The sequence below is a fragment of the Rana temporaria genome, chromosome 1 (genome assembly GCF_905171775.1).
Source record: "Rana temporaria chromosome 1, aRanTem1.1, whole genome shotgun sequence".
In the NCBI taxonomy this organism is placed as follows: Eukaryota; Metazoa; Chordata; class Amphibia; order Anura; family Ranidae; genus Rana; species Rana temporaria.
The window spans coordinates 205,765,485-205,784,455 of NC_053489.1; the positions used below are offsets into that span (position 1 = coordinate 205,765,485).

Sequence of the window (18,971 nt, forward strand, 5' to 3'; positions counted from 1 at the left end):
TTCCCTCCTTGGGTATAACCGCTATATGTGCCATAAGGGCTTCATCCGGTATCCCCTGTCCTTCTCTTATTGCGTTGTATGCTTTTAGAAATCTTGGCATCAGTTTTTCTGCATAGGTCCGATAGTAAAAGAGGGTAAACCCGTCGGGGCCGGGGGCTTTACCTGTTTTTAGCAATTTAAGAGTATTTGTGAATTCCTCAGCCGTAATCGGCCCTTCCATATCTCTCCCAATTTCCTCTGCTAATTTCGGCATTCCCGCCTTCTCTATATATTCCTTTATCTTCTCCTCCTGCCTACTCATCTTTCCTGTGTCCCTCTCTTCTTTTAGTTGATATAATTTCGTATAATAATTTTTAAATACTTTTGCAATTTCTTGTGAGGATTTCACTATCCTATCTCCTGTTGTTTTGATGCCATCTATATGATTTTGGTTCCTCGTTTCTCTTAATGCCCTCGCTAACATTCTACTCGGCTTATTACCATATTCATAGAAGGCACGTTTACATCTTTTTAGAGAGGCTTTTGCATTGTCTGTTAGTAACAGATTTAGTTCATCTCGTGTCTGCCTCAACTTCTCCTCAATCTGAATTGCCAACGTTTTTTTATGTACATTTTCTAATTTACGAATTTCTCCCAGTAATGTTTCTATCTGTCTCCCTATCCTACGTTTCCTTTGTGTTCCCATTGAAATTAAAATCCCTCTCATAAAGCATTTATGCGTTTCCCAAATACAGCTGGGCGACACCTCTCCCACCTCATTATCAGAAAAGAACCCTTCCATTTCCTGAACTATTTTTTCCTCATATTCTGGGTCTTTCAGAAGGGACTCGTTGATTTTCCAGTGCCACTCGCGAGCTACGGGTTCTCCCCATTCCAGTTTACAATTTGTCGGTGAGTGATCAGAAATTGTAAATGATCCAATGGAGGCCTCCACAATATTCTGTAAAATATTCTGTGATACAAATATATAGTCTATTCGGGAATATGTTTTATGTTTGGCTGAAAAAAAAGTGTAGTCTCTCTCATGGGTATGACTAGTCCTCCAACTATCTACCACCTGTATCTTCTGTAGCAGACTCTTTGCTTTACTTAATTTGCTATATGATAGGTGTGATGCTCCCTTAGATGTATCTAGGATAGGATCTAGGGCCATATTCAAATCCCCTGCCAATATGATTCTTCCTTCTGCATTCAACTGAATCACATTAATGTATTTCTCCAACGCTGCAATCTGTCCTTCATTAGGCATATAGACATTAACCAGAGTTACTTTCTGGTCGTTTAGGTATCCTTTTACTATAAGTAGACGCCCTTCCTCATCCTGAATTACCTTTAGTTCTTTCCATATAATCGTCTTTGATAGCATAATTGCCACCCCCTTCGTCTTTGTTGTCGATGAGGAACTCTGATAGACTATTGGAAATCTATGATTGCCCAGTTTTGGGTTTTTATTTTTCTTAAAATGAGTCTCTTGGAGAAAGACGACCTGTGTCTTTAGTCTCCATAATTCTGCTAACAATTTAGATCTTTTCTCAGGGTTATTTAACCCTTTTACATTATAAGACATCAAATTGATCTTAGCCATTTTAGAATCTCAATCACGTGGCTCTTTGGGAAACTAATAGAGGTGCCCAATGAGGAGATAAAGGGCTAAAGATAGGGGAGTCCCCCCCAAAAGAGGGAGAAAAGACGGGCGAGAGAGGAGAGAGGGAGAAAAGACGAGAGAGAGGAAAGAAAAAAAAAAAAAAGAAAAAGAAGAAAAAAAAAAAAAATATATATATTTTCTCTAGTCCTTCAATCCGGTTGATCCCCTAGGATCCCAGAGAGGACAAAACACAAAACAAAAAAAAACAAAAAAAAAAAAAAAAAAAAAAAAGAGAACAAAAAAAAAAAAAAAAAAAAAAAATTTAAGCGTCTCCGACTTCCCTCCACACGGAGGAGAGGCGCTTTAGTGGGCTAAGGTGTGTGAGCACCGAGGAGAGTCACGCCCTATTATAAGTCCGGGTGCGTTTCCCTGAGTTACCCCTTTCAGTCCCCTCCACCCCCCAATTCTAGTCGAGCACACGGGAAATGAGATATCCCCCCCCTCATAAAGACCTTACCGCTTAGACATATTCAGTTGTATACATATACTATATAAGCACCTTTAGACATATAAATCTCTGTCTAACTGTCTACCATTTAGAGGTAAAAATTTCTTTCTTTTTTTTTGTCCTCTTTCTCTTTCACCTTTTAAACCTCTATTAACATGTTATCACTGACGTAATTCTGAACTCCCCCCTCTCCACTCTCTCTCTCCTAACCTCCTAACCAATATCTTAACTCTTTATGTCTGCCCCCCCCTCTTGTGTCTCCACCAAGAAAGGAAGAGAAAAAAAAAAAGAGGGAGAGGAAAGAAAAAAAAAAAAAAAAAAGAAGGTTCTATTCCCCTTTCCCTTACCCTTGCCTCTTCCTTCTTCCTTCGTTTTCCTATTAGGTCTTCTTATTAGGCCCCTGTTATCCCCAACACTCTCTCACCCACTCTTACCCTCCCCACCTACCCCTATACCATCTTCCCTTAACCCTTGCCCCTCCCTCCCACCTCTATGTCCTATTCCAAAAAAGTATCATGGCCTATTGGCCTTTAGTGTTTCAAAGTGTGTAAATGTGAATGTGTCAGCCTTTTATTGTGACTCCTCTAATCCCCCCTAACCCTCTTATCTATCACCCAAAAAAAAAAAAAAATAAAAAGGAAAACCCCCCCCCCCCCCCTTCTTCAATTCTCAATTTCCCCACATCCCTAGTCTCCCCTAGTAGTGAACCACCTTATACCTTTGCCCATCCCATCCCATCCATCCCCTCCCCCTATTTATAGACTCAGTGTGTCTTATATTATACCTTCCCTGATCCTTAAATCAAACGGATCTAGGGCTCTAGTGACATAGTGACTTAGTGAAACCCCCCCCCCCCCCAAAAAACCGTTCTCCTCAAAACGCCCCCCCCCCTTTTTTTTTTTTAGACCACCCCCCCTCCCTGCCCCTCCCCTCACGAACCCCCCCCCTAACCCCCCCCAAAAAAAAAAAAAAAAAAAAAAAAAAAAAGAGCGTGGCTGGAGATGCTGGCCTACTAGCCCACCTATGTTCTGGATCTTTCCTCTGTCATTTCCCTAGTGTTCTATTTCGCCCATAATAGACCCACCTCAGGGAGGAGGAACAAAGGGAGCATCTATAAATTTATACACATATATACACATATGAGCGGGACAATAAAGCCCCGTCACTCAGAAATATTCCACTCTTAACTTATAGCCTTCCCCACATGGGGATAGTACCTTCCCTCCCAAACCAAGTCCGAGTGTTCTCAGAAAAAGAAAAAACAAAAAAAATATGACCTTCAACAAGAAAAACAGTCGGATATGGGTATGAACCTCAAGAATCACCAAAAAAAAAAATACTCTCCAGAAGGCCTCCACCCAATTGGGTCGGGTAGAGACAAAGAGAGAGAGAGAGAGAGTGCCAAAAAAAAAAAAAAAAATGAAAAAAGGGGAGAAAAAAACACATAAAAATACACTTTCCCTTGGGAGGGGTCATCTTCCATAAGTCTCTCCATCTCCTCTTTCTCTTCAGAATTGGGGTGGGGAACTCCCCCATATCCTCTACAGTCTTACCCCTTTTAACCTTCCCTTACCACAGTTTATCTAGGCTCTCTTTCAGCTGTGACTGGCAGCTCTAACCAGTTAGGGACTGCTATTGGTGTTGACCCCAAAAATTCAAAAAGCGCTGGGAGCTGGGACGGTTCTCTTAAATTAAAGTTCTTTCCTTCTTTTTTCACATTGACGGCCAACGGAAACCCCCATCTGTATATGGCTCCTTGACCGCGTATATGTTCTAGTAGGGGCCTTAACAAGCGCCGTCGAGCTTTAGTTTGCCAACATAAATCCGGAAATATTTGTATATTCGCCCCCTCCCAGATCACCGGTCCTTCTTTCCATGCTTCCCTGAGAATTTCTTCTTTTTCTCTATAAAAATGTATACGACATAACACATCACGAGGGTTAGTCTGATCTGGATTCCTTGTTGTTGGGACCTTATGGACCCTGTCTAGCTCCAGGGGGGGGAGCCTGAGCTTTTTTTTAGAATTTTATTAAAGATGGCCAAAGCAGCTTCCCTTAACGCCGCCCCCTCACAACTTTCTGGTATTCCTTTTATGCGCACATTATTCCTTCTACTTCTGTTATCTGCCTCTTCAGCATTTAACTGCAATCTGACCAGCTGCTGTTGCTGTTTCTCACACTTTTCTTCTAGTACCCCCAATCTGAAGTCCACGACCACTTGTTGCTCCTCTAATATGCCCACTTTTTGCTCCCCCACCCCCACTTTTATCCGGACTTCTTCCAACTCTTCTTTCCAAGTACTCGTCATTAACGTTAACATTTTCTGGATATCGTCTCTGGTTGGGAGAGCCTGAATAAGCCTGCTTAACTGGCGCATATCAGGTATCAGCTCTGATTCAAATGTATCCCCCGTATCGGGCATACTCTGTACATTCTGTATGCTAGACTGCATGACTTCTTCTGATATATGCTCGCTCTCTTTAGAACTTAATATTTCACCACTTGTTGCACCCTTCTCCCTCTGGTTTAGAGGTGGGGGTGGTGCAGGGGATATAGGGGTTGTAGACATTAGTGCTACTATAGATGGTGTCTTTGTATACTCTCTAGACCCCTTATTCATATCCCCCGCTATATTGTCAGCTATTTCCAGCAAAGCAGACCGTAACAGTATAGGTGTTTCAAAAGTACCTTTATTCCACGCTGTTGCTTCTGAGGCCACCTCCGTCCACCCCTCCGCTGGGGGTCTCTCAGTCTCACCTATGTAGCGTAAATCAACTGTGTTGTTCACCGCTTTGACCACCGGGGTAGCTGAACTAAGGACTGGGTCTGAAGCAGTTACCAACTCCTCACCAGCAATCAACTGTTGACCTTTTATCACCGGCAAGTCTGAGACAGATACAGATACAAGTGTATTCTGAATCGCAGTTACAGCTGCAGCTTTGAGGGGACTTTCAGATATTGATTCCCTCCTCAGAGCCCTGCTTCCGACGGCTTCCTCCTGCTGCTCAGCCCCCCTCCTCACCGTCATGTAGCGTGTGATGTATGAGTGGCAGGGGGCTTGAACACCTCCTACGCGTCTTCCTTGGCTCTTTCCCCGCCGCGACATCAGCTGTCTGGAGCCTCTGTCAGGTACTGCGCTCTCCACCCGCTCACCGCCGACTTTCGATGGGGGTATGGGGGTATCGGAACCGTCGTTCAGGTGCTGCACTCTCCCCCCCTGCTCACCGCAGACTTTCGATGGGGGTAGAGGGGGTAGAGGGGTCCCGGAACCGTCGATCTCCTGCTTCAACGCACCACGGACTCAGAGCTCTCCTCACTAGCGTGCGTTCACTCCTCCATGCTCACACCACCGTCCCGGAAACCAGAGGGGAGACATTTGACAGGTGAGGATACATGCAGGAGGCATCTATATCATTATAGATCAGCACTATGGCAGTAGTTTAGAACATATGAGAGTGGGTTTACATCCACTTTAAAGTGAACCTATGAGTATTGGTCAGTTTCATTTCAGTTTTGTAAATGTGTATACATTTTAGACCGCTCTCTTATGTTTGCCATAAAGTCATTATAAAACATTCAGCGCATGTTGCGTCCATGACAGTCTCGCTAACAAATCTAGTTATATACTGTAGTTGGTAAGGTTCAATAGCCACCAGTTTATCCAGATCAACCTGTGTGTGTGTGTGTGTGTTTCACTACCAACTTCACTGTCTTTGTACATTGGGGTTGATTTACTAAAGGCAAGTATACTGTTCAGTTGCTCTAGAGCTTAGAAAATGAGGAAAAGCATTGCTTCGCAAAGAATACCCAATCACGTGCAAGGAAAATGAACAGCATTTTTGCTTGCACATGATTGGAAGATACTAAATGAGGTGAAGCTTTGCTTTTTTTTTTTTACTAGTAATGACGGTGATCAGGGATTTTTAGCAAGACTGCGACATTGCGGCGGACACTTTTGACACTTTTTTGGGACCAGTGATCAGAGCTAAAAAATATGCACTGATCACTGTATAAATGACACTGGCAGGGAAGCGGTTAACACCAGGGGCATTCCCCCTGAGAGAACGCAATAGCACAGCAGGGCAAATCAATGTACGATAAAAAAAAAAAAAACTGGTAGTGTGTACGAGGCTTTAGGAAGTAACAATCTCTTAACCTGTGGACAAACAATGATTGAATTGCTGCATATTGTAAATTGCTGCCCCCCGACTCACTATGCATTGTCTTGTGATACGTGGTCTAGTATGATCCATTGTCTTCCCATTACGTTGTATTCATTCTCTGTCTCCAGAATAGCAGAAGAAAAGCCGTGTGTGTGAGAATGAGTCAGTGCTCTGCCTCTCCTAATAATCATGATTAATGGAGAGTTTGTCTCTCAAAGAAAGTGGCTGGGAATTGGAGCTTTCACAATGCATTACATTCATGCCTTATCAGCCCTGCAATCTGCATAACATTTTATTTGGGTGACTTTTCTATTCTTTTCCTATCAAGGTGGCCTTGGGAGAAGGAATTTGTCATTTTATGGAGCCAAAGTGTCAGATGCCAGCTGAATGCTGGTCAAAATCTTCTCTGCTAATACTGCTTTAGTCACACAAACATTTAGCATAAAGAAGTCCGATTATGGAGTTAAAGAGAAATGTGTGGATCGTAAATCTGTGATCATGTAAAACAAAAAATCCAAAGCTTGCACCCTGTGGTCTTGTAGCCGAATTTAGCTTGTTCTAATGATACCAAATGTATCCAAACCACTTTTCTGCATACGATTGCCCTTTTGGTGGCTTGGACTATTGTAAGATCTGCTTGGACGGTCATTATACTGTAGTTCAATGACATTGGCCTCATTTTTTTTTTTATATAAACCATATATTTTAGTGGTTTTAAATGTATTAAATCATTTTCTGTGATCTAGGTGCCATACACCGTGTTCCTTAATAAAATGGGGCAAGGAAAAAAATGGCTCTATTGCCTTTAGCAACTAGTCGGTTGTTAGATGTTTTTTTTACAGCATGTTCCAGAACCCCAAAAGTTAGCATATGATTGGTGGCTACCTTCCTTCATACAGTGGGACCATAGATGATGAACATGGTAGCCCATATAGTGACAACACAGCTGCTGCTCCCAAGTTAAAATGTGTGGGTGTGTGTCGGCAAAAACATGCTTTCACAGGAAAATCGTGTAAACTTAATCAGGGCACTGATAATCGGTGCCTTCTGTCAGCAAATGTTTTAAATAATTAATTTTTCTCCTACACCGATGTTCACTGATGGGCACAGACTGGCATCACTGATGGGCACTGTTGGGGCCCCATTGTAATCAGGGCACTGATTATCAGTGCCCTGATTACATAGTTACATAGTTAGTCAGGTTGAAAAAAGACACAAGTCCATCCAGTTCAACCACAAAAAATAAAAAAAACAAAATAAAAAACACAGTAATGGGGCCCCCAACAGTGCCCATCAGTGATGCCAGTCTGGGCCCATCAGTGCCCGCCCATTAGTGCCACATATTAAAATTCATTTATTCAGAGGAGCCTACCCCCACACCCACCTAACAACTGTCCCTGAGCCACCCCCATCAAATCATTCCCACCGTTATTACCTTTTGTACCACCACCCCCTCCCTTTAGAATGTAAACTCTACGAGCAGGGCCCTCCTGTACCTTCTGTATTGAACTGTACTGTATTTGTGTTGTCTCCCCTATGCATTTTAAAGCGCTGCGTAAACTGTTGGCGCTATATAAATCTTGTATAATAATTATAATATTAGTGCCCATCAGTCCTCCTTATCAGTGCTGCATATCGGTGCCCATCAGTGCTGCCTCATCAATGAACATCAGTGTAGGAGAAAAATTACTTACAGTATTTAAAACATTTGCTGACAGAAACTAAGGAAACGCTAAAATAAAACCCAGTGGTGGTTAAATACCACCAAAAAAATCTCTACTTGTGTGAAGAAAGTGATGAAAAAAATGTAATTTGGGTACAGTGTTGCTAGACTGCGCAATTGTCATTCAAAGTGCGACAGCCCTGAAAGTTGAAAATTGGCCTGAGCAGGAAGGTGGGTGAAAGTGCCCAGTATTGAAGTAGTTAAACATGGCTATGTATGGTCTTCTTTCTTTTCAGTTTTGTACTGTCGCCATCTGTTAGCTGCAGGAACAGCAAGATGGTGGAAAACATCCTTGCCAGACTTGCCAGGCTTTTGTTTCCCGGGACCTGTTGGGTCTGACTAACTCCTTGAAGAAGCAAGCAATGCGACAGTCTGTGTGGTATTTCTCAATGCAGATTCTGACCAGGGGTGGATTTTTAGTTTTCATTAAGCATTTCCTCCACTTGTCAGCAGCAATTTTAGAGGAAGGCCTCATGGCGCCAAGATTTATTCTTGATTCAGACGAAATCGTTATTATTCAGCTATGCCGTGGAAATGTAAATTCCTACACAATCATTGAATCACAGTAATGGGGGCAGTGAGGCTGCATTCACACCTGAGCATAATGTCTTTCAACTTTTGTCTTGCGTTTTTTTTTTTTTCTCTCACAATTTTGGTGTGTTTATACAGCTTTTTTGCGCTTTATAAAAAGAGAAAACGATCATCTGTATCATTTGTTGCTTTATCTTTTCCATTAGCTTTTATTTTTATTTATTTTTTCCTTTAGGGTAAGGGGTTTTAGTTAAGGTTGGGGTTAGGCCCCATGCACACGAGACGCTGGTAAACATGAGTTCAGAGGCATTTGGACAGCTTTTTCAACTGCCCCTGAACACATTCAATGTTATCCTAGGTGTCCATGCACACAGTCACGTTTTTCTGTGTTTTTCGGCAGTTGCGTTTATGCTCGTTTATGCTTGTTTTTTCAGAAGCAAAAAAATGGGTTCAGACGCAAAAGTTTTCGCGTTTTAGACGCAAAACGCGGTACCGGCGTTTTGCCACGATTTCGTTTTTAGGCGTTTTTAAAGGTGACCTATTTTTTTACATTAGAAATCTCAAACATTATGGCAAATGATAAAAAAACATAAAAAAAAAACATAAAAAAATGTAATTGCTTGCATTGCATTGTGGACAATCCACAACTTGTGGCCAGTGGACAATCCACAACATGTGGCAGGTGACGTGGCCAGTGGACAATCCACAACTTGTGGCAGGTGACGTGGCCAGTGGACAATCCACAACTTGTGGCAGATGACGTGGCAAGTGACACGCTAAATACAAGTACACTGCTGCTCTCTCAGCTGCTACTCACTCTGGTCTCACAAAATGGCTGAAATGGTTAAATAATACAGTTTTTTTTAGCTTAGGGAGGGTCTTATGATGTTTCTTAACCTAATCGCGTTTTAGACGCAAAACGCGGCAAAACGCGGTACCGGCGTTTTGCCGCGATTTTGTTTTTAGGCGTTTTTAAAGGTGACCTATTTTTTTACATTAGAAATCTCAAAAATGATGGCAAATGATGAAAAACCATAAAAAAACATAAAAAAATGTAATTGCTTGCATTGCATTGTGGACAATCCACAACTTGTGGCCAGTGGACAATCCACAACTTGTGGCAGGTGACGTGGCCAGTGGACAATCCACAACTTGTGGCAGGTGATGTGGCCAGGTGACACGGCAAGTGGACAATCCACAACTTGTGGCAGGTGACGTGGCCAGTGGACAATCCACAACTTGTGGCCAGGTGACGTGGCCAGGTGACACGGCAAGTGGACAATCCACAACTTGTGGCAGGTGGCGTGGCCAGGTGACGTGGCAGATGACGTGGCAAGTGGACAATTCCCAACTTGAGGCAGGTGAAGTGGCAAGTGGACAATCCGCAGCTTGTGGCAAGTGACACACTAAATACACGTACACTGCTGCTCTCTCAGCTGCTACTCACTCTGGTCTCACAAAATGGCTGAAATGGTTAAATAATACTGTTTTTTGAGCTTAGGGAGGGTCTTATGATGTTTCTTAACCAAACGCTTATAAACGCAAACGCGGTAAAACGCGTGGCAAAAACTTTGTGGCAAAAACTGGCGTTTTAAACGCGTTTTTTTGCGTTTGAAAACGTGTGTTTAGATGAGTTTGCATCTGCGTCTTGTGTGCATGGGGCCTTAGAATTAGGAGTTGAGGTTAGGATTAGGGGGTTAGGGTTATTTTAATGTATTTTTTGTTAGGATGGTAATACTACTAATAATATGATTATTATTATTTTATTGTAAAATCCACAAATAAAAAAATCACAAATAATAAATTCAATAGGTTAATACAAAGTAATAATAAATGAATAAACCCTAACCCTTAAAAAAAAAATTAACAACTAAACACTTAACACAAAATAAATACATTAATCAATTCTGGGTGTTTACTATTTATTAAATTTTTAAGGTTAATGGTTAATTTTATATTGCATATTCATTTTATTTATGATGATTTTTAGTTGCATGTGTTTTTACATTTATTTTTACATTTTTTTTTTTTTTATTTGAGCAGAAAACCACGCAAAAACATGCAACAAAATGCGCAAATCATACAGTTCCATGCAATTTTGGGAATAAAAATGTGCCAAAAATGCTCAAATCTGCCTAATTCAAACTACAAAAAAAGCTTCAGAACTTTTGCTCTTCAGGCGACTTGTAAGGGAGATGTGAACCATCTCTATAGAGAATGATTGATTGTTTCTCCTCCAGCGTTTTAGAGCTTTAAGCTACATAACACTGAGGTATGAATGGGGCCTGAGCATTGTTAACTATGACAAAGAGAATCTGACTAAATGCATGACAATAGTCCAGTCAAATCTTCTTTTTTTTTTTCCCACAAGAAAATAGTCCAATCAAATCTACTAAAACACAAGGAACTGGTAATAGGATAAATATAACAGTAAATTTTCATCTAAGGATAGGGACTTTTTAAAATGCATCACCTCCCCAATGGTAAAGTCATTATACAAAAGAATATATAGGGATGGGAGTTTTAAGGTGCAGAAATTATTCTACTTAACACAATCAAAATGATCAAAGTTTTATTGTATAAACCTAAAAAAAAAATTTAAAACAACATATGAAAATCATACAATTGTGGTACAAAGGATTTGCAGCTCTACATGTTTGTATTGGTAATACAATAAAGCAATGTACCATATTTATCGGCGTATAACACACACGCACAGGCGTATAACACGCACCCTAACTTTAAGAGGGAAGTTTCATGAATAAAACTTTCCACGGCCCCCTGCGTATAACACGCAGGCACAGTTAACCCTCTATTTTCAGGGTAAAAAAGTGAGTGTTATACGCCAATAAATACAGTATATAATATATAAAATATTTACAGTATTGTGCCTATCCCACTAAAACAAAAATATAACCGATTTGTTGAAAATGACCTTTCCTTTTCAATCTACAGCCACTGTAATTTTCTGTAAAATGCAATGTGGCTACCCGGAGGCGTTTTGTACACCGAATTTGTACAGAATGCCCCACAGAAACATAATTTCCTGCTTAATTGGCTCATTTGCTAAGATACAAGTCAGATATCGGGCATCCTCTGCAACAAAAAATTTTGGTTAGATACTCCCAATAGGAAATCGCTTATAAAGGGATGCAGACCCTGCAAATGTCCTCATTAAAGCCTTGCAGGTGCAGCAGCTGATTAATAATTGTGAAACCACTCCCATACAGATTCACATAGACACAGACAAACACACAGGGATTTCTTCAGAATAAAACAAGGTAGAAATCTGCAACAAAGTTTGTTAATAATTCACCCAGAGTGGAATGTTTTTTTTTTTTTTTTCAACAAAAGTGGAGTTACTACCTTTGACTAAGGTTTTTTTTTTTTATTGAATTTTTTTTGTAAAAAGAGAAAAAATCTGAAACTGCTTATAAAGTGTTATGCCGCGTACACACGACAGTTTTTCCTGTCATGCAAAACAAGTTTTTCTCGACATGATTCGTCTCAAGCCTGCCTTGCATTCACACTTTCATGGAAAAAACACTCGAGCAAAGCGCAGTGATGTACAACATGTACGACTGCACTATAAAGGGGAAGTTCCATTCAAATGGCGCCACCCTTTGGGACGCTTTTGCTTATTTCTGAGCATGCACGTTTTTTTCCCCTTTTTGGAAAAGCATACACACAAGAAGTTTTCGAGAAAAAATAGAGCAGGTTCTAATTTTTTTGCGGGCAGTTTTTTCGTCGCAAAAACTGCTGTGGAGCATACACACGACCGGTTTTCACGACCAATCTAAAAACCACTCGTATGTACGCGGCATTAGGTGGCGTTTGGTTTTAATTTGTTAGGCTGTTCCTACACTGTCTTGTTGAGGGGGGGGGGGGGGACCTGACAGATTCCTATATCCACACAAGGAAAGTAAATGGAGCAATAACCCCACTCTGCTCCACCCACACCCCACACTTGGTCATTGTTTCCTGATGGCGCACCGCCACTGATCCAGAAATATTTTCCAACATGTCCCTTTCACAGAATTCTATCAAACAATTGACTTATTTTGAGTATGAATGAAGTTGGCCGGTCTCTGCTGAACAGTTTAAAATGCAATACATTTGTGGCCGGCTTTAGCCGAGTGCATGGAACACTCCCTTCTCCCCCAGATACAGTGCTGCTGTCTAAAGGTGTAAATGTTGCTCCTCCATTCTTAAGGAAACACCCTAACGATGGGCATGTATTTTTTTTTAATGTTTAGCTAGTAGGCTGAAAATAATTCTTGTATCCACACAAATGAGGCGGATGGAGGAATCGCCCACCGGGACACCTGATCAGTGGCTGCAGTTGATTGGCTGAAGCCACTAATCAACAGAAACTATGAAGGGACAAGCAGGAGAGTCCACACACTGATCGAAATTTGGATCAGTGTGCAGCCAGCTTGAGACAGGAAGTGTTACTGGACGGATCACCAGTGAGAAAAGGGGGGGGGCCTAAAAAGAAAACTAAAGCCGCTGCCACATTTAAAGATTAGCAAGTTACAATATACTGCATTACATTTGTGTTTTTGGGTTTACTACTGTAATTTGGATGAAGAAAAAACATCTCCGATCTTCTGAATGGCCACTATTGGTATCACTTTTATGCAGGAATTTTTTATTGCATCATCAGACGAGTCCACCGTTTCATTTTTATAGATCTGCAAAGACCATGTGACTTGAAGATAAAATGACATCTGTGATCTGTGGTGAATTAGGAGTAGGAGAACAAGGCCTTGTTTTCTGAACGTTTTATTCCTCATCCGTTCTGGAGAAAGCCGCCGCTGTCTTTAATTTGCTGTTGTGTATGTTGAACTTCTTGCATGTATAAATTATGCAGTGTTTCTAAGAGAGGAGATGTAACCTAGTTACACACAGCCTAATGCTTTACAAGATGTGTATATGGTGTAATGTAAGACCTTGCATAGTGGATGAATGAGTTCCACCTATTATTGGGACCATTGAAAAGGGATTGTGCGTTCAAGGCATTGGAAAGGCAACTATCTGAGCCGTTCTCTTCCATAGAAATATCTCACTTGGTGCTTTGGCCCATGCATGTTGTATGTCTGATTTAGCAGGCGATCACTGTATCCACTATTGGGTCAAACATTTCTCATAGCCATTTTGATTTAGGCTTCTAAGGCTTGGTAGAGCATACCTCATGCATGGTCTTCAGTACCATGTATTTTATCAGTATTTTCCAAGGATTTGGTCAACGCAGCAGAATGTGTGTGTGTGTGTGTGTGTGTGTTTTTTCTTTGTTTTTGCCCAATTTTTAATAATGCACTTGTCAAAGTAGCCAGCCATAGATGGAGAGAATTTCTTTCCTGCACCACAGACAGTGCTGACAGGGGAATCCCTCCCACCGAGTGTTGTGCTCGCCCCCTCCCTTGGACTACCGGAGAGCCAGGACGCCCACTAACACGCAACTTCTTTCTCTATCTGCAACGTAGAGAGGGTCCTGTCTCTCCTGTAGTCCAAGGGAGGGGGCGAACACAACACTCCACACCAGGGAGAAAGCCGCGCATTACTGTGTGGAGTTAGCCAGAACAGGAAGTGAGGATTTCGTAGAAGAAATAAGGACATTTAAAAGCAAAATGGAAAGATGAGGTAAGTTAAGGAGGACTGCCCTAAGGTAAAGGAAGCTATTTAGGAAAATAAATTGTACCTTTACAACCACTTTAACACCGTGTTCTGTTCTTGCAGAGGAGGTTTGGCCTAACACAAACTTTTTTTTTTTTTTTTTGCATGCCTTTGTCCATTTCTTCTTGGGACAGGGCTGCCTCCCCACTGAAATGATTACATTGGTCACCAGACTGCGCCTGTTGTCTGCTTACATACAAACTGCTCCTTGGCTCAAACACAGCGGTCTGTCTATGTTGTCCTGGACATGTTCTCCCCACATGTCGGCCTTCTAGCTGCTCTTGCAGTACATAGGAGCAATGACTCTTTGTGAACACCCTCCTGTCTGCAATTGGTTTCACACCTGTTCTGGGACCCTTTCCCTGCTGCACTACCTGCATTTTTACACGGTCCATTAGGCATGAGATCAGGTGTCTTCAGACTTAAGTTCAAACCACCTACTTGAGTCAAGGAAACTGTCAAAGCCAGCAACTTGTAGGCAACGGAGGCATGCCCCACACCCAAACACATATAACCTCCCTGCATATGTTTGGCTGCAGGGCCTGAATTACCTGTGCTGCCAATGATTGGCTGTCGGCTTTGACTTGTACTCGCACACCTAAGCTCATCCTACTGTCCATCCACCCCAGTCCTATGAAGAGCGATCCATGCGGCAACACAAGTATAAACAGGCCTTTTAAAGTTAGTTTAAAAAATGTATAGCTAACGTTTTTGCTTCTTCTTCTTTTTAAAGTGGACAAAAAATGTAGGAGAAAAAAAACATTCAGTACATCTTTCCTATACATGCATATTTCTCCATGTTTTGTCTCTTTAAAAAATGCTGCAGGAAAATACCTGTTAATCTACCATAAATTGGGTAAACTTGCAGCCTCTTCTCTGCCTGTATAGGACTGAAATTCCAAACCGAGTTATCAGCATTTCCCAGATCAGTTCCAAGCACTATAGTACCCTCTCTTTATGTTCTGGGGAGGTGTTCTGTAGTCCCAAGCCACTTCTTTTCCTTAGATGATAATGTTGTTCCTCAATAGATAAAGTAGTGGTGATATCCATAGGACAGGAAGGTTGTTACTGTCTGGTTCATCAGGTTAAACCTGAATCTAAGGACGGGTAGTATAATCTCACATTTTAAAATGATCGCTGTTAATTCTGAGATTCTTTGCACTGGCTGGAGCTAAAATCTTCCATGAGAAGTATTACTGATTCATGATAAAAATTAAGCCTTGCATTGAGAACTATTTCATGTAATATTTATGTATGTAAATTGAGCATACTGATACCGAAATTATCCTGAGAGAAATAATGAACACAGTTAAAATAACAATTACAGTTTATTGCTCTGGTGCCAGACATGCAGTCCGCAGCCACGTGCCACCCTCCATTGCTTGGCTCGGTGCAGGTCTGGAGCATAGGGTTGTTTATGCATGTACAGGTGCCACTCTTGGCAGTCCTGTAGAAGTGTAAATAAAGCAACTGATTTATTGAGTTAGGAATGAAGATAACCGCTCCTATCACAAATGTTTCCCCATCCAGTAATCGTGCTCCCGGGTACTTCTCCTTTTCCAGTCTTCTTCCCCCTCCCTCAGTCAAAGTGCCCTTCCTCTGTCTGTATCACTCCCACCCCTAGTTAGATAGCTTTCGCTCAGCTTTCAGACTGTTTTATTCTTAATTTTTTTAACTACGGATATACAATGGTGGGCAAATGCGCACCTTATCCCCAGTGCTGTTCCCCTTACTTACCAGACTTTCCTTAAGATCTAGCATTGCTCATCTTTCAGGTTGGATGACCATCAGCATCCTATTGGCTGTCATTTATATATCCCCATTGGTGAATCACTAGATTTGAAAAAAACATTGCACATGTGGGGGGGCCCGCCCTTGAGGCATATAGTGTATATCCACTCACTGACCGCTCTGTAGCCGATTTACTGCTACTGGACGGCTGTTCTGTGCAGAATCACGTGTGTGTGTGTGTGTGTGTGTGTGTGTGTGTGTGTATAATATATTGGGGCTGTGGAAATAAAGATTAATTCCTTGATTAATCGTTAATCTTTTTGATCGATCAATATTCTTTTGATTGGTACTATTGGTGCAACGGATCGTAAATAATCCGTGATTCGAACGGGTCACTATATGCAGATCGGCACACCATGTGATCCGCGGAGCTCCACTGCTGCCTCGGCCATAGGAAATGCCGTGGCTTCGGCCTAGCTCCCGGAGCAGCGGCCATCTTGGTCCCCCTGGCGGCGGCCTAGGTGTGCCTAGACCCCCGTGCTGACATCACCCTGCTCGTGTTCGGCCGGCTTCTCTGGTGAGACTAAGACAAGCACTAATCTTCCTTTACAGTGGGGAGATGTCTGTGGATATTACAGTTGGGGAGATGTCTGTGGATATTACAGTTGGGGAGATGTCTGTGGATATGACAGTGGGGGGAGATGTCTGTGGATATGACAGTGGGGGGAGATGTCTGTGGATATGACAGTGGGGGGAGATGTCTGTGGATATGACAGTGGGGGGAGATGTCTGTGGATATGACAGTGGGGGGAGATGTCTGTGGATATGACAGTGGGGGGAGATGTCTGTGGATATGACAGTGGGGGGAGATGTCTGTGGATATGACAGTGGGGGGAGATGTCTGTGGATATGACAGTGGGGGGAGATGTCTGTGGATATGACAGTGGGGGGGAGATGTCTGTGGATATGACAGTGGGGGGAGATGTCTGTGGATATGACAGTGGGGGGAGATGTCTGTGGATATGACAGTGGGGGGAGATGTCTGTGGATATGACAGTGGGGGGAGATGTCTGTGGATATGACAGTGGGGGGAGATGTCTGTGGATATGACAGTGGGGGGAGATGTCTGTGGATATGACAGTGGGGGGAGATGTCTGTGGATATGACAGTGGGGGGAGATGTCTGTGGATATGACAGTGGGGGGAGATGTCTGTGGATATGACAGTGGGGGGAGATGTCTGTGGATATTTCAGTGGGGGGAGATGTCTGTGGATATTTCAGTGGGGGGAGATGTCTGTGGATATTTCAGTGGGGGGAGATGTCTGTGGATATTTCAGTGGGGGAGATGTCTGTGGATATTACAGTGGGTGGGGGCACATGCAGCTTCTGCTGTGATTATTCACATCAGAAGCCGATCAGGAGGTGGCGCATATGTTTGAAAGCAGCCCAGTGTAACCAGTGCAGAATTAGATCAAAGATGCCCATTGCTATGCGATTTCTATTTAACAAAAATAAAAACGGACTTCTCAACACAATCTTCACTTCAGGAATCAACCTGCAGGCATCGCCGGCTGTTGCTGTCTAAGGCAGAGTGCATTTGGTATCTCTCCGCCTATGACAGGAGACGGTGCTATACAGGAAGCATTGGCTCTGCTCTCTACTGCAGCCACATACTTCTGCCACCGCCAGCTTCATTCTCAACACTAATGCTCTGGGATGACAGGTTGGGAACCAGCGATCTGGGCTTGCCAACCTGCCATCCTCAAGCATGAGTTTATGGACCACATCAGAGGGCTCTACAGGCCACATGTGGCCCACGGGCCAGCGGTTGGGCACCCCTGATGTTAGGTGCACATTTTTTTGTTGGGTGGATTTATTACATTTATGGCCAACGATGGACTATGCCTTTTTGGTAAAACCATTTTGTAATGTATATTTATCCTTTTGTTCTGTTTGCTATTTCCCTTTTTTTTTTGTATTAAAAAAATAGGCAGTCGTCAAGGTGGACATAAGATGTCTGCTATAGTTTAATATTCGACTGCCTAATTGTCTTAAATCTTCACAATAGTTGGTATTGTACTTGTATCTCCCAGTGTCAGTTTAAACTGTTGATCTGAGTGTACTTGATAAGAGACTTTACTTTTTTGTGTGTGTTGTGTTTTTTTTGTTTCTTTTACTAATAACTGTTAATCATAACACCATTTGTACAGAAATATCGTAACCGCATGAATGCTGTTCGCTGTGTGTAACTAAGATGTTTATTCTCGGCTTGGGATGAAAGGGTAGGTCATTGTCACTCCGAGTTTTCAGGCCTGTTTTTAGCACAGCAACAGTAAGGTCAAACCTAGTTCTAAACTCATGTCATAAATAATAAAAAATCATATTACTAGCCTATCAAATAATGATGATGGTCCTTTTCATTGCTGCAGAGAAAGTAATGGTTTTACATGATACTTTTTATACTAATTAAATGTATAACAAAGAGAATATGAGCACTCATTTTACCATTTCTCTCCCTTGTTTACTAGGAATGTGAGTTCAGATGGCGCAGAAGCTCGTAGGAGGCTGCGGGAGTGCGATGGGCTGGTGGACGCTTTACTACATGCGTTACAATCTGCTGTTAGTAAAAAGGACACAGACAACAAGGTGAGATATTTCACCTGGTATTGATGGTACATTATACGAAAGAGTTGGAAAGGGAAAGTAAGGCATATTTTAAGTTGTTACTGCTGTTTTCCTGGTAGCTATACAGTGTTTCTCACTTTAATTCCTTCACTTGCCTTTTCTTCGCTTCACCACTACTCCATTCAGGTGACACAAGCAGGAGAAACCACCCTGTGTAAGCAACGAGTTTTACAAATTTTAGCTTACACGGGGCTCTGGACTCTCCCAGTGTAGCAATGCTCTTCCTTAGTGATGGCTCCAGTGCTGTCAAATAGAGTAAATCGTATTCTCCTCCATACTGGGTATTTTCTTTTTCCCTTTTAGCTGAATGGAGTGGTGGAGGAGTGAAGGAAAGAAAAGGAGTATTTAAATCTTTTTCTTTGCTCTACCT

General features: G+C 42.2%; 1 protein-coding gene across 4 annotated transcripts in view; it reads left to right on the plus strand.

The window, feature by feature from the left end:
• ARVCF (ARVCF delta catenin family member) overlaps positions 1–18,971 on the plus strand; it is a 422,733-nt gene that overhangs the window by 312,886 nt on the left and 90,876 nt on the right. For all 4 annotated transcript variants that reach the window (XM_040347904.1, XM_040347914.1, XM_040347907.1 and 1 more), the window contains one exon: positions 18,445–18,562. In XM_040347904.1, coding sequence (XP_040203838.1) covers positions 18,445–18,562 — 118 coding nt within the window. The remainder of the gene's footprint in view (positions 1–18,444; positions 18,563–18,971) is intronic.